Genomic DNA, 14,865 nt, shown 5'->3' on the forward strand with positions numbered 1-14,865 from the left:
ACCCAACAAGACACTTGGAGGACCATAGCCTAATAGCCCGAATCACATAGGGAGATAGTAACCCAACGGGCACTGGAAGGTCATCAGGAACAGGGTCTCTGTCCAATCCACACACACTCTAACACTCCAATATCCTAACTCTCCTCTGCACCAACAAGCAATAGAATGCATCTATACCCCTTGAATAATTTGGCCTAGCTGCACACACAATCCCAATCAGACTCCACCGCTGCCGGAATGCAGCCACCCAAGTCAAATTGTCCTACCCATTTGTACAGATCTCATGCAACCACCACGCCTTGTCCTAGAATGCTGCTACATACCACTGAATCTGCCCTGTCTGCGCACACACTCAGTGCACCCAAGCACGATTTACTACACAACTCTCCACTGATCTGGACTACGGTACCTGAGGGCGTTCCCACGGCGCTTTGAAATCATACTAATGGTGAAATGCGCTATACAAATATTTGTATGTTATGTGGAAGTTGATTTTTTTGCAGGACGCTCTAGACTATTGGCTCGTTCCCAGTGGTAGCTACTACTCACTGGTTAATGCCGGTTACCCAGCGGCTGCGTTTTGCTTATCTAATCTTATTTTCGATATATGTAATCTAGTATTACAATGTCTCTGGCGATTTTTCTTTGTCTGTTTTTTTTAAATACTGTCCTAACTATTGATCTGCTGTAATGACACACCAGACTCTGGAAAAAGTAGTTATTATGGTAAAAACAAATGCTTGTATGCCAATAAAAAAATTGAAATCTTTCTTGTTTCATAAGCTCCAGCAGTTTCTGCAGACTTTTCAACAGCCTCCAAAGCCTCAATCTCCACCAGTCCTTGATGATAATGTAATGGCTCATGTGCAGGCCATAACTGCTCAGTTGAAAGTCCCTACACCCCAGCAACCAGAGCCGAAAACAGCTTTTGAAAAGGTATTTTTTTTATTTACTCATACTGTATTGCAATCTGCCTGTGTTTATTATTGGGGCTACTGTACTTTCTTGGAGCGGTCTAAAAGTAAAGAGTATTACTATTTGGGAGATTTTGCATAAGGCCTGTGTTGACCTACTTGTAGTTATGTGTAGATTTTCCCTTAAGTTATTCCTGACTGGTAGCTGGCAGAGCCGTCAAGCCTCCACACTTATGTTGGTGGTGTTGAGACTTGCACACTCACTTTCTCGAGTGCATAGGCTTACACGGGCATGCGTACACTTGAGTGCACGTGTGTTTACGTGTTAGCACTCGTGTGTGGATTTGTCTCTACACCTTTGCTCGCACGTGTGCTGCTGCAATTTACTTGCTCTTTATAGTAGCAGTCTGTGTTGGTTAAGATTTTAATTATTTATTTATAGTGTATTTGGTTAGTTAAAACCTTGAACACTACATAATCAAAATTAAAAACAATATTACATCTCAATAATTCATTTTAAAAGAATACATAATCATTTCCGATTCTACATTTAACACCGATAATAAAAACTTTATAAAACTTTGTATTAAATTGCAATGCTACAGCCCCTCCTATACACAAGCACTAACCACATTACAAACAACATTAACAATTATGAATAATATACTCCCAATATTAGTCATATCGCAGTGCCTATGAATTAAGAAACTGGGTTTCAGGGTAGGATTTTATTCTCTTCATATTAACATACTCCAACATCCACCTAATCTTAAAATTCAATATTTCATCCGATACAGACAAATCTTACAAATATAATCAGAATTGTTTGTCTAGAATCTCACTGTTGTCTTATTTTCAATTTGTCCCCTTCGCGCACCAGTCTTTTCCAAATATAAAATGCAGTTCCCATAGAAATGGTAAATCTCCCTGACCTGGGTCAACCCCAGAACCTTTTGCTTTACTAGCGGGATATTTTTCCTTTATACCTCAGTGAGTGGGAACTCTTTTTTATGGGTGTCATTTTTCAACTCTCCATAGTGTATTTTTAAAGTTATTCTCTAATCACTTTTTGGCATAAGTGCCTGTTGTTGCTGGGTTGCCCTAGGGGCTCCCCTTTTAACTTTATCTGGCTACTCTTGAGAGAACTACAGTTCCCAAGGGTAGAAATGATCTTTGGATCCCTTTTTACATTTTGTTAGGTGAAACCAGCACACCCCACCTTATGTTGAGTGCTTGGGAGATGTAATGTATCCCCTTTCACACTAAAACTATAACCATTCTGTTACAGGGACAGGGTTACCTTCAATGGCTAGTGGCAGTGATACCTTGTATTCATTTGGTACACCTTTGCCGCGGGCTGTGTTCACAGCTGCAGTAATGGCACCGAAGGCCCCTGTCGTCTTTTGCCATTTTAGGATTTCTTGTCCTTTCCTGTTCCTTACCCTGACATTCCGGGCGGGATATTCCTTTGTGTGATATTTATCTTTGGCGAGAGGCCCCCAGACACCCCGCCCAGTCTGTCTGTGAAGACAGGAAGCGAGGAAGGAGGCCAAAACTCCACAGCCCTTTCTCTTCCTCCTTGCCTGATTGGGGCCAAATCCTAGTGGGGGAGCTGGCTGTCCTGATTGGACAACCTAACCGCCCCTTGTAGTAAAATGCAGGGAGAGAATGGAGATGTTGCGCTGTAGTTCGTGTTAAATACTGTGAACCTGGGAGCTGAAGATAAATCAACCACTCAAACCAAAGAGGATGATGAAGAAAAAGCAGCTGAACTGATTTCCAGCGACTGGAGAGCCTGCTGTGTAACCGGAGCCTGCTGTAACCCTTCCAATCGACCTGGAGACTCGCCCTGACCTGGAGCTTGTTGAGACCCACTAGACTGAGCCATCCCACGCGTTATGATAGTTTATTTATATAGCGCCTATACACTGTGTGTGGTAGGCAAGATTGCATGCAGTACTCTTTGGGTGCACTACAATAACCTTGACCTCCTGGCAATAGGGACCCAACCTTTGGTATACGTCAAACTACACATGTTAGTAGTGTGGCTGAGCAGCCAGGCTTATCTCAAGAGGGGTCAATGTTAGCACTAATGTTGTGACAGTTTCACAATAGCAGTTAATCAAATAAAAACTTAAACTCGTGGTTTCTTGATGAAACAATTAATTTATTTTGCAGTCAATTGTATAAGCTTTCTTCAGAATGGAGATATATTTCTGATGTTTGTTAATCTGCTTAGAATCACATGCTGTGCATAGGTCCGACATCCAGTGGTCACTGCGGAGTATTGCATTTTGTTTTTCGCAGTCGAAAAGGGGACGTCGACAAAGCACGTCTGTAACACTATCCCTATAGTGATGTGCAGTGTACCCAAAACCCCTCACGCGTCGAGGTCCCTCAGATTGTTTTTTTCCACCCAGTTATTGGTCGCCTTTATGCGGAGCCCCTCGAGAGACATTGCGAAATCATTTCCTCGACCCTTGGTAGTTTATTATTAACTATCACATAGATCGCTCCCTCGACGTAGCTGCCAAGCTGTTCTCCGCCGAGCAAGATCTTCGACGGAGGGATGAGCGGAGGAGATCCTTCAGTGCTGCCGAACACGTGGCCGGGCCTCGCCGGCCTAACACAGTAGGGAGAGTGGGGTTGTTGGTCATTTCTTTAACACTCTGAGAATGCCTTTCTCTTTCCCCTCCCTCTCTTTCGAGGTCGTAATCACATTTCATGACCTCACCTATGGAGAGGACGCCCTTTAGGTTTTGCCCGCGTTGCAAGGGCAAGTTTACCTGGAAGGACAAGCACAAACTGTGTAACCGTTGCTTGCCCCTCGATCACAAAGAGGACGGCTGTGCGGCCTTTAAGTTACTTAAATCCAAAACTTTAAAGGACCGCAGGATCAAAAGGTGGGCAGCCTATGCAATGTCTAGGTCTGACTCCTCGCCAGCTGCCGCCACCGCCGAATGAGACGAGGACAGTGATTACACGGCCTCCGCAACGAAGGTTGTAGACCTCTCGAAGGAGCGTTCCCGCTCCTCGTCGTCCGTCCCCGGCCCCGACAAGCCCGGCTCACGCCCTGCTTATGGGGATGAACACCCCGGAGACAAGGACGAACGCAGAAAAACACATAAGCACATACCCCACTGCACGCATTCGTCGAAGACTAAGGCAGCCATAGCGTCAGCGGAGGCGTCGGGTCCTCCGGCGTCTTCCGCTGACCGTAAGGGTCGCAAGCCCTTCCCGCCACCGCTTCCGCGACCAGCGACTGGGCTTTCTGTAAATAAGGGCGCTAACCCCCAAATCCTAAGGTGACGCGCCTCGCAAGACTGCGTATGTTGCCAGTAAAGACTCGGACTGTCTTAGAGCTACTTGCGGTGTTCAAGGCACTAAAAGCCTTCCAGACACACCTACAAGGGAAGACAGTGATGGTCCTCACGGACAGCACCACAGCCATGTAATACCTCAACAAGCAAGGGGGCACTCACTCTCCAGGGCTGTCCCAGAACATCTTAAAGTGGGCTCTCAGACACATATTCCTATTGTCACAACATGTTCCAGGGGAACTCAATCTGCTAGCAGACGAACTCAGCAGAGACTTCCCTCTTCCCTCAGAGTGCGAATGGCGGTTACACGAAGACATCGTCTTCGACTTCACACAATGGGGCTTCCCAGAAATAGACGTGTTCGCAACTCTGGAGAACTCACAATGCCTAGATTACGCCTCCAGATACCCACAGAACCGCTCCAGGGGGAACGGTCTCTGGATACCATGGTCAGGGAAATTTGTTTACGCTTTTCCTCCGACTCCTCTGCTGAACAAGATGGTGCACAAGATGCACCAGGAACCAGTCACCATGTTACTGATAGCCCCGATGTGTGCCCGCCAACCATGGTTTGTGCACCTGATGGAGATATCCCTGTCCCCACCAGTGAAACTGCCCTGCCCGTACAACTTGCTGTCACAGGACAAGGGCAAGACACTACACCCATGCCCACAGAACATGAATTTAGCAGCATGGCTCCCGAGGTCATAGAATTTGGCCATTTACAACTCCCTCAGAGATGCATGGATATTCTCAGAGAAGCTAGAAAACCCAACACTCGCCACTGCTATTCTAGCAAGTGGAAGAGATTTGTCATCTGGTGTAGAGGTAAGAGCATCAACCCAGTCCACTGCTCTCCTACACAAATTGTCCTTTAACTGACCCATTTACTGGATTCGGGTCTAGTGTTCAATTCTATTAAAGTCCATCTGGCGGCACTTTCGGCATATACCACCTCTCAACTTAAGGTGTCATGGTGGAAAGTCCCAGTTATCAAAGCCTTCATGGAGGGGGTAAAGAGAATACACCCTCCGATAGCAAACCCAGCTCCCGGCTGGGACCTTAATGTGGTACTTAACAGGCTCATGGGCTCACCCTTTGAACCCATGCACAAGGCAACTCTTAAAGACCTCACTCTTTTCTAATAGCTATCACCTCCATTAGGAGAGTAAGTGAACTACAGGCTCTTTCTATTCTAGACCCCTTCGTAACAGATCACAAAGATAAGGTGGTTCTACGCACACACCCAAGGTTTGCACCGAAATTCATATCAAAATTCCATGTCAACCAGTCAATAGAACTACCAACGTTCTTTCAAAACCCTTCCAATTTGGGAGAAAAGAACCTGCATACACTCGATGTGCGCAGAGCTGTCTAGTTTTATATGGAAAGAACTAGGCCACTGAGAAAGACTAATCAGTTCTTTGTCTCAGTGGCAGCAGGAAGAGAAGGAGATGCAGTATCAAAGTCCACTATATCTAGATGTATTGTTCAATGCATCACTCTGTTTCTCTCTTGCTAAGAGAGAACTACCCTTCAAGCCAAGAGCACACTCTACCCGAGGCACTGGGGTAGCCATAGCATTCATTTCAAACGTTCCCCTTGAGTCCATTTGCAAAGCGGCAACCTGGAGTTCTGTACACACCTTTACAAAACACTATTGTCTAGATGCTCACTCTAGATCTGATTCCCAGGTGGGACAAGCAGTATTAAGACATCTTTTCTCTACTGTTCCTTCTCACAACCCACTTTCAACTCCGGGTACTGCTTGCTAGTCTATGCACAGCATGTGATTCTAAGCAGATTAACAAACATCAGAAGACAATGCATTACATACCGTAAAAGCATTTCTGATGGTTGTATCTGCTTAGATTCACATGCGCCCACCCTTCCTCCCCGCTCGGATGGAAGGAACATAGACATCTTTCTACATCTCTCTTTTCTGTACTCACGTATAGAAGGCTCCCTCAGGGCAGAAAAAATACAAACAGAGGGACCTCGACGCGTGAGGGGTTGTGGGTACACTGCACGTCACTATAGGGATAGTGTTACAGACCCGCCTTGTCGACATCCCCTTTTCGACTATGAAAAACAAAATGCAATACTCCGCAGTGACCACTGGATGTCGGACTATGATCAGCATGTGAATCTAAGCAGCTACAACAATCAAAAAATCTTTTAAGGTAATTAATGCATTGTGATATCGATCCATCTGAGGCTTGTTGAATCTGCTTAGATCACATGCTGTGCATAGGCCGACATCTAGTGGAAGTTGCAGAGTATTACAGTTTGTTTATCGAAATTCGAAAATGGGCGTCAACATAGGGCGTTGCACCCATGATCCCTCAATAGTGTAGGATCCTCAGATTGTGTTTTTCCGCCATACTAGTCGGGAAGCATTGTGCGGAGTTCCCTGGCTTTCAGACATTTTGCAAAAAATCATATATATATTTCCCCGTTCTTTCACTCCCACGTCAAGATACGAAGATCGACGCTGGTCAGAAGAACAAACGACCGTTGAGACTGCACGATGGACTTTGGGCCTTGGAAGGCCTCCGGCCTCGGCCCTGCAAGTAGGGAGAGTGGGGGGTGGAAACATACTCGCACTCATTTTTATTTCCTACCTACACTAGCCCGCTTCCTTAAGGAGTCATATGGGGAGTACTCCATTTAAATTTGCCCCAAGTGAAACCGCAAGTACCCTTGGGTTGACAAACACGCCACGTGTAATCTGTTTGCCTATTCTCCACCCCGAAGCTAACAGCAGAGCGTGTAGCCTTTTTAAGGCTAAAACACTAAAGGACTGCTCCACTAAACGTTGGGCCCACCACGCCAGGCAGCTCGAGGCCATGGAAGCGGTTGGTGCCTTCAGTGATGGCAGCGACGCCGCCCTTTCGGACGGGGAGGGCACAGGGGCGTCGAAAGAGACCCAAGCGCTAGTCCCTGACCTCGGAGGATTGTCCGCCAGGGCAGTTATGGGGACCACACCCGGCGACACGAGCGCTACCCAAACTACTACACATGAACACACTAATCCTAACCGGGACTCGACACGCGTGTCGAGTTCTCGGAAAAAGGAGGCACGTAGAGAGCGGTCCACGGAATCTGTGTCCCCTGGGCGTTCCAGGTCAAGATCGCCTCACAACACAAGGCAACCGTCCACAGTTGCGAAGAGTGCCTTGCTCCCCAAAGTCACGGAGGTACGGTTGTCAGAGGACGAGTCCGACCTCCACCCCCAAGCTGCACGCTTTGAGTCGGCCCCGGCAGCCTGTTCGGCGTCTGCCCCCGAGATCTCCCGGATCTCGACGCCAGGCGTCAAAGTGCAGAGAAGTTGAAAACATCAGGAAAACACTCTTCTATGAAGGGGACAAACGGCAGAAAGTCATCACACTACTTCTGCACCCCAGGCACCAAGGACATTCACAGGTCTTCAGATAAAGATACATCCAAGACCCCTGTCCCTGTCGCTATACCTAAAGTTATCCCTCCCACTCTAAAGGATATGGGAATAGGAGAGAAACCTCAGCAGGGGGTGTTCATCCCCAGCTCCAAAGAATGGAGCTCTCAGGACATCGACAGGGTGATGAGAAGAATGTCTTTCATGGCTGACTTTTACGAGAAAAAAAACCTGATTATTTTCTTAGTTATCAAAGTGCCCCTGACAACTCTACTCCTGCAGGATCCAGAGACCCCCCAGCCTCCTAATAAGAGACCTCAGTTTGAGACTCCAACTCAGGAGCCGATTATTATGGAGATGACGAGGACCAAGGTGAGGAGGAGGAGGAAGACGAGGCAGAAATCTACAATATAGACTCTCCTGTTCGCAAAGAACCACAGGTTACTGACTCCCCAGTAGAGAACCAACCCCTTCTAAATGAGGTTTTAGCTAGAGCTGCAGAGCACTTCCATATAGATACTCAAGGGGCACAAGAGAGGGACTTTGCAGAAGAGATCATGGGGAAAAGGAAACCCATGCCCAAGTCATTCCAATTCTGAAGTCCATCCAACACAGAATTGATCCTTCCCTCCTCACCCCTAATCTCACCAGGGCTGTAAACCCCAGAATTGAGAAAATGTTCAGAGCCGCCCAGTCAGACCCACTTTACATAAGGGGTCAACGTAAGCCCGACTCGCTAGTAGTCACTAACACCAGGAAAAGGGCGGGGACACCTCTGTTAGCATCTGAAGCTCCCCCAGACAAGGAGAGCAAAAGAATATATGGGTTAGGAAGGAAAGTGGCCTCCACTTCCACTTACCAAGCAAGAATCGCCAATACCACCACTCTGCTGGCAAGCTATAATTGCCACCAGTGGGAGCAGGTAGCTGCTCTCATTGACTCCATACCGGAACCACTAAAGGGCCAGTTAGCCCAGATCGCGTCAGAGGGTAGAGCCGTGTCCGGATGCATTCTAAAGACGACCTTTGATGCCGCAGATAATGCAGACCGGCTCATAGCAGAGAGCACCGTCATTAAGAGGCAAGCTGGGTTTAAGCCCGAGACCCAAGCTACCCTTATCGACCTGCCGGTGGAACTGAATGTCTTGTTTGGTAAAGCAGTTGAGGAGGCACTCAAAACTGCCAAAGACTAGTACGATACCCTTAAATCCCTGGGAAAATTGACTAATAAGCCCACGAATCAGAGGGAATAGTGATTTTCATCGCTCACGTGGCCAGAATTCCCAGAGGGCCTCCAATTACGCACAGGGGCAGGGTACCTCGTTGGGTGGCAACCAACAGACTACCCAAAGTTACGCCAGAGGTAATAAAAGGAGCCGTGGTAGAGGTAGGGGGCAGCCCAGCCAGAGGCGGGACACCCGCCGGAAAACAGTGATGCTCCGCTCAGGGTCCCTTCCCACGCATCCCCAGTAGGGGGGCGCATTTCCATCTTCACCCAGGTATGGGAAGGGATCATATCGGACAGATGGGTGCTGTCCAGTGTCCGCAGGATGCTGCATTGAACTTCTGGAGCACCCCCGCAACCACCCTCCTCGACACAAAATTCCCTCCCTGGACCACCAGAAGATCATCCTTGAGGAAATCGTCGATCTTCTCGCAAAGGACGCAATAGAACTCGTCCCGGGCAACCAGGTAAACAAGGGTATTTATTCAACTTACTTCCTTGTACCAAAAAATATTTAACAATGCACCCTGTATTAGACTTGCGCCCTGCAAACAAGTATGTCAAGCCCCAAAAACTTTGCATGACTATGCTCCAAGAGGGGTAATCCCACTCCATAAAAAGGGAGATTACATGGCAACATTGGACATGAAAGATGCCTATTTTCATATTTCCATGTTCCCAGCGCACAGAAGATTCATGCGCTTCAAGGCGGACAGTCAGCACGACCAGTTCAAGGTGCTGCCCTTCGGGTATAGCCTCAGCTCCAAGGGTATTCACCAAGGTACTGGGGGTGGTGGCGGCCCGGTCTCCTTAAATCAAATTTCGATGTAGCGGACAATGCCCGAAGAGTAATTTCAGAGGGGACTGTTAAAGAGGCATGGATGGCTGCGCCAGTCAGGCTTTAGGCCGGAAACACAAGCCACTCTAATATAAATGCCAGTGGAACCTAACGTGCTCTTCAGTAAGGCTGTGGAAGATGCACTTAAAACAGCAAGGGACGAGTATGGCACTCTAAAATCTTTAGGTCAGCTCACAAACAAGCCTACTGGTCAGAGCTGTAACAGTCATTTTTGCCGTTTTCGGGGCCAAAATTCAGAGGATCCGGCTACATTCAAAGCCAAGGCTGCTCCTGGGGGAATAATCGAGGGCAAGCCTTCGCAGGCTATCCCAGAAGACAACGCAGCGGTCGGGGCAGAGGCCCTGCTCGAGGTGGAACCCCACCTCAGAGCAAGTGACATTCTGCTACAGGTACCCTCCCATGCATCTCCAGTTGGACGCATTTCCAACTTCACCCACGCATGGGAGGGTATCACCTCGGATAGATGGGTGCTGTCCACGGTAGCAGGGGGCTACTGTGTAGAACTACTTAAAACGTCCTCACGACCACCCCCCACGACAGAAAATCCACTCAGAAGAACATCAGGGGATCTTTCTAGAAGAGATAACTAACTACACTTCTATTAAAGGGCACCATAGAAGTGGTCCCAGCCAACCAGGTAAACAGGGGTATTTATTCAACTTACTTCCTTATGCCAAAGAAAGATCTAACAATGTGCCCTGTATTAGATGTATGCCCTGCAACCAAATGTCAATCCACAGAAGTTCTGCATGACTACGCTTCAAGAGGTAATACCGCTACTAAAAAAGGGGATTACATGGCAACACTGGATATGAAAGATGCCTATTTTCATATTTCAATGTTCCCAGTGCACAGAAGTGTCCCAACTATATACTTATTCGCCGCAAGCGAAAATCGTCAATGCCCAGACTTCGCGTCCAGGTTCCCCCAGCCAGGCTCCAAGGGGAATGCCCTATGGATGAGCTGGTCAGGGAAATTTGCTTACGCTCCCCCCCCCCCCCCCCCACTCGTCTCATGAGGAAAGTGGTGAACAAGTTATACAAGGAACCAATGACGCTTATCTTAGTTGCTCCGAGGTGGGCAAGACAACACTGGTATCCACATCTGCGCAAACTGGCGATGTGCGATCCCATCAAGCTCCCGTGCTAGTACACGCTACTCACCCAGCACGAGGGATAACAGTGCACCCACAACCACACTCGGCAGCATGGCTCCTGAAGTCATAGAGTTCGGGCATCTCAATCTACCGCAAAGATGCATGGATATCTTGAAAGAATCAAGAAAACCAAACACTGGGCACTGTTATTTTGACAAATGGAGACGATTCGTAATTTGGTGCCAGACTAAGCAGATCAACCCCAGAGATTGTATTCCATCTAACATTATAACCTATATGCTCCACTTACTAGATGCAGGGTTAGTGTTCAACTCCCTTAAAGTCCACCTGGTCAGCCTACACCACTTCCCATAAAAGTTCTCATGGTGGAAGGTACCAGCCATCAAAGCGTTTATGGAAGGGGTAAAGACTCCACCCTCCAATTTCTAACCCACCGCCAGGTTGGGACCTCAATGTGGTACTCGCTAAGCTCATGGGACCCCCATTTGAGCCTATGCACAAGTCTAGTCTCATACACCTGACTTGTAAAACTGCCTTCTTAGTAGCCATCAATTCCATAAGAAGGGTTAGTGAAATCCAAGCATCGTCAGTGCAGGATCCTTTCTTTACTATAAATAAGGACAAGCTGGTTTTACGTACTCACCCTAGGTTCTCACCTAAATTCATCTCCAAATTTCATGTAAACCAGTCTTTTGAGCTACCGGCTTTCTTCCAGGAGCCCAAAAGCTCTGCTGAGGTAGACCTCCACACACTAGATGTGAGGAGAGCAGTCCTCTACTACGTAGACAAGACCAGACCGCTAAAAGACAGTCAACTGTTTGTCTCCATAGCGCCAGGCAGAGAAGGTGACCGCATCTCGAAGAATGCCATCTCTAGATGGATAGTCGGATGTATCCAACTGTGCTATTCCCTATCGGATAAAAATTGCCTTTTACGCCAAGGGCCCACTCCACAAGAGGTATTGGAGCCACTCTGGCCTTCATTGAAAATGTCCCCTTAGACAGTGTTTGCAAAGCAGCTACATGGAGCTCAATACAGCTTTCACTCTGCACTACTGCATTGACACTCATTCCATGACAGATACACAAGTGGGGCAAGCGGTTCTAAGACATTTATTCGCTCATGAACCTTCTCAAATCCCACTGCCGTCTTCCACTGCTTGCTAATCTATGGACAGCATGTGATCTAAGCAGATTCCACAAGCCTCAGAAGGGATACATTACTCACCGTCCTCGTATTTCTGGTCCTTGTATCTGCTTAGATTCACTTGCGACCCACCCTTCCTCCTCTCGGAGAGAAGGCGCATGGATGCTTATGAGCTTGTCTGATATGTATCTGCTTGGATACAACTGTATTCACGCTACACTTCATGCTACCTCATGTCAGAAAAATAACAATCTGAGGGACCTCGACGCGTGAGGGATCATGGGTACAGTGGACGTCACACTAGGGATAGTATTACTGGCACGCCCTGTCGACGTCCCTTTTTGAGTTTCTAAAACAACTCTAATACTCCACAGCTTCCACTAGATGTCGGCCTATGCACAGCATGTGAATCTAAGCAGATACAAGCATCAGAAATACGACTTTGCTAATTAAGATAGTTTCTCTTTCTATCCTTTCTTCGACTTCGTAATTCTACGCCAAAGAATCGGAAAGAAGACTACCGTCAAATATCACGACGGACCGGACGGCCTTTGAAGGCCGCCCCGGGCCTTGGTGCCCAGATAGTAGGGAGAGAGGGGCGGGAGGCTATTGTTAGGAAGCCATTTGTAGAATGCATTCTCTCCCCTTCCTAGACTTTGTTCGGCCAGCTGCCATCACCCTTACCCAGTATTATGGAGAACACCCCATTTAAGTTTTACCCTAAGTGCAACCGTAAGTTCCCCTGGGTAGATTAACATCTCGTGTGCAACCTTTGTCTCCTGAGAGATCACGTCGAGACATCTTGTCGAGTCTGTAGGCTCTTCAAGCCTAAGATGTTGAAAGACCATTCCACTAAGCGCTGGGCTCACCACGCCAGGCAACTTGAGGCCATGGAAGTGGAAGGAGCCTTCAGCGATGGCAGCACCGCCGCACTGCGAGGGCACCGGAGTAGCAGTAGCTACCCAAGCGCAGGGCCCCGACCCCGTAGGACAGGCCAGCGGCCATGTTGTGGGGACCACACCCGGCGGCAATAGCGCTCCAGTTACACACACCACAAAACACAACCCCTAGTCGACACTCGATTGAGAAATCGAGTACTCGACAATGCTTGGCACCCCGTGAACGGTCTAATGAATCCCGGTCCTCTGGGCAATCTCGATCGAGATCGCCACATGACAATGAAGTTGAAAGACAGTAAGACGTTAAAGACGGTAAAGCGTGGAAAGATGGCAAGGGTGCCTCGCAAATAACTACACCCATGGGTCATTCGTCCACAGATGAAACGTCGGCCCCCACACCCGAAGTTCGACGTTCTTCATCTAGCAAAATGTCAGGCCCAAAGAAGTCAGTTTCACTCTCCTCTGGGACCCAGGGAGGGGACAAATGCCATAAAACACATAAAACCTCCCAATCAGAAGGCCTATCCAAGGGCAAACATAAAGACCCTAGGCCTAAGCCTATCCCACCCGCTAATGAAGACATGGGCCTTCCCGTCTCTGAAATTCTTTCCAAGTTTGAAAGATTGGTCTGCAGGAGACATCGACAGGGATATGCGTAGGGTGTCCTTCATTGGGAATTTCTTCCAAAAGCACCCTAAACAGCTTTTAAGCCTTCAGACCACCCCACCCACCTCAGCCCCTTCGACCTCCCGACGCCCTTTGTCTCAACTCCCTTCTAAGAGGGTTCGTACTGAGGTCCCAACTCAGGGCAGAATTTTAGATCTGTATGACCCTGAAGTCCATCCAGAAGAACAGGAGGATGTTTAGTTTATTGATGCATCTGATCCTCAATTTATGGATGAGGACTTGGACGAATTCTATGATGGGGCCGATGAAGACCCAGACCAAGAGGCCGTTTACTCCTTGGATTCACCCATTAATCAGGATGCCCCAGTAGTAGACTCCCCTATAGACAACCAACCACTACTCAACAAAGTTCTGACTAAGGCGGCAGAACACTTCCGCATAGATACCCAGGAAGAGGTAGAAGACAGACTTCGCTGAGCAATTGTTGGGAGATAAAAAAACAGTAGGCCAATTAATTCCAATATTAAAGTCTGTACAATGCAGAATTGAGCCTTCTTTGGAGGCACCCAACATCACAAAAGCCGTTAACCCTTGTGTTGAAAAATGTTTCCCAACTGCACCTTCCGACTCTTTACATAAGAGGTCAGTTAAAACCTGACTCCCTGATGGCTACCACCACACGAAAATAGCAGGCACTCCCCTTGCTTCATCCGAGGCTCCTCCGGACAAGGAGAGCAAAAAACAAAAAAATGTACGCAACGGGCAAGAAAGTAGCCTCTTCTGCAGCCTACCAGATTCGCATTGCAAATAATGCTACACTTCTGGCAAGTTTCAACTGCCACAAGTGGGATGAGGTTTCAGTATTATTTTCTTCGGCACCTGAGCCACTTAAGTCACAATTAGCCCAGGTGGCAGCACTAAAAACTGCTAAAGACGAATATGAAACCCTTAAGTCTTTAGGCCAGTTCACAAACAAACCCACGGGGCATAGGGGCAACAGCAATTTTTGCCGTTTTCGGGGACAGAATCCCCAGAGGGGATCTGCATATAACCAGTGCCAGGGTACCTATAGCACCAACCAGGGACAGTCCTTTCAGGGCTAGCCACGATGACAAAGAAGAGGTTGTGGTACTCTGGCCAGAGGCCAGGCTCGAGGTGGCACGCCACCTCAGAGCAAGTGACATTCCGCTCCAGGTACCCTCCCATGCAGCTCCAGTAGGACGACGAATTTCCAACTTCACCCACGCATGGGAGGGTATTACCTCAGACAGATGGGTGCTGTCAACGGTAGCAGGGGGCTACTGTGTAGAACTTCTTCAAAAACCTTGCGATCATCCCCCGAGACAAAAGGTACACTCGGAA

The 14,865-nt window shown here is 48.1% G+C and overlaps 1 protein-coding gene across 2 annotated transcripts in view; it reads left to right on the forward strand.

The window, feature by feature from the left end:
- Positions 1-14,865, forward strand: part of SCAF4 (SR-related CTD associated factor 4) — a 1,175,829-nt gene that overhangs the window by 340,633 nt on the left and 820,331 nt on the right. For both annotated transcript variants that reach the window (XM_069636348.1, XM_069636349.1), the window contains exon 9: positions 784-936. In XM_069636348.1, the coding sequence (XP_069492449.1) occupies positions 784-936 (153 nt within the window). The remainder of the gene's footprint in view (positions 1-783; positions 937-14,865) is intronic.

The sequence above is a fragment of the Ambystoma mexicanum genome, chromosome 7p (genome assembly GCF_040938575.1).
Source record: "Ambystoma mexicanum isolate Mex_15411 chromosome 7p, UKY_AmexF1_1, whole genome shotgun sequence".
Classification (NCBI taxonomy): Eukaryota; Metazoa; Chordata; class Amphibia; order Caudata; family Ambystomatidae; genus Ambystoma; species Ambystoma mexicanum.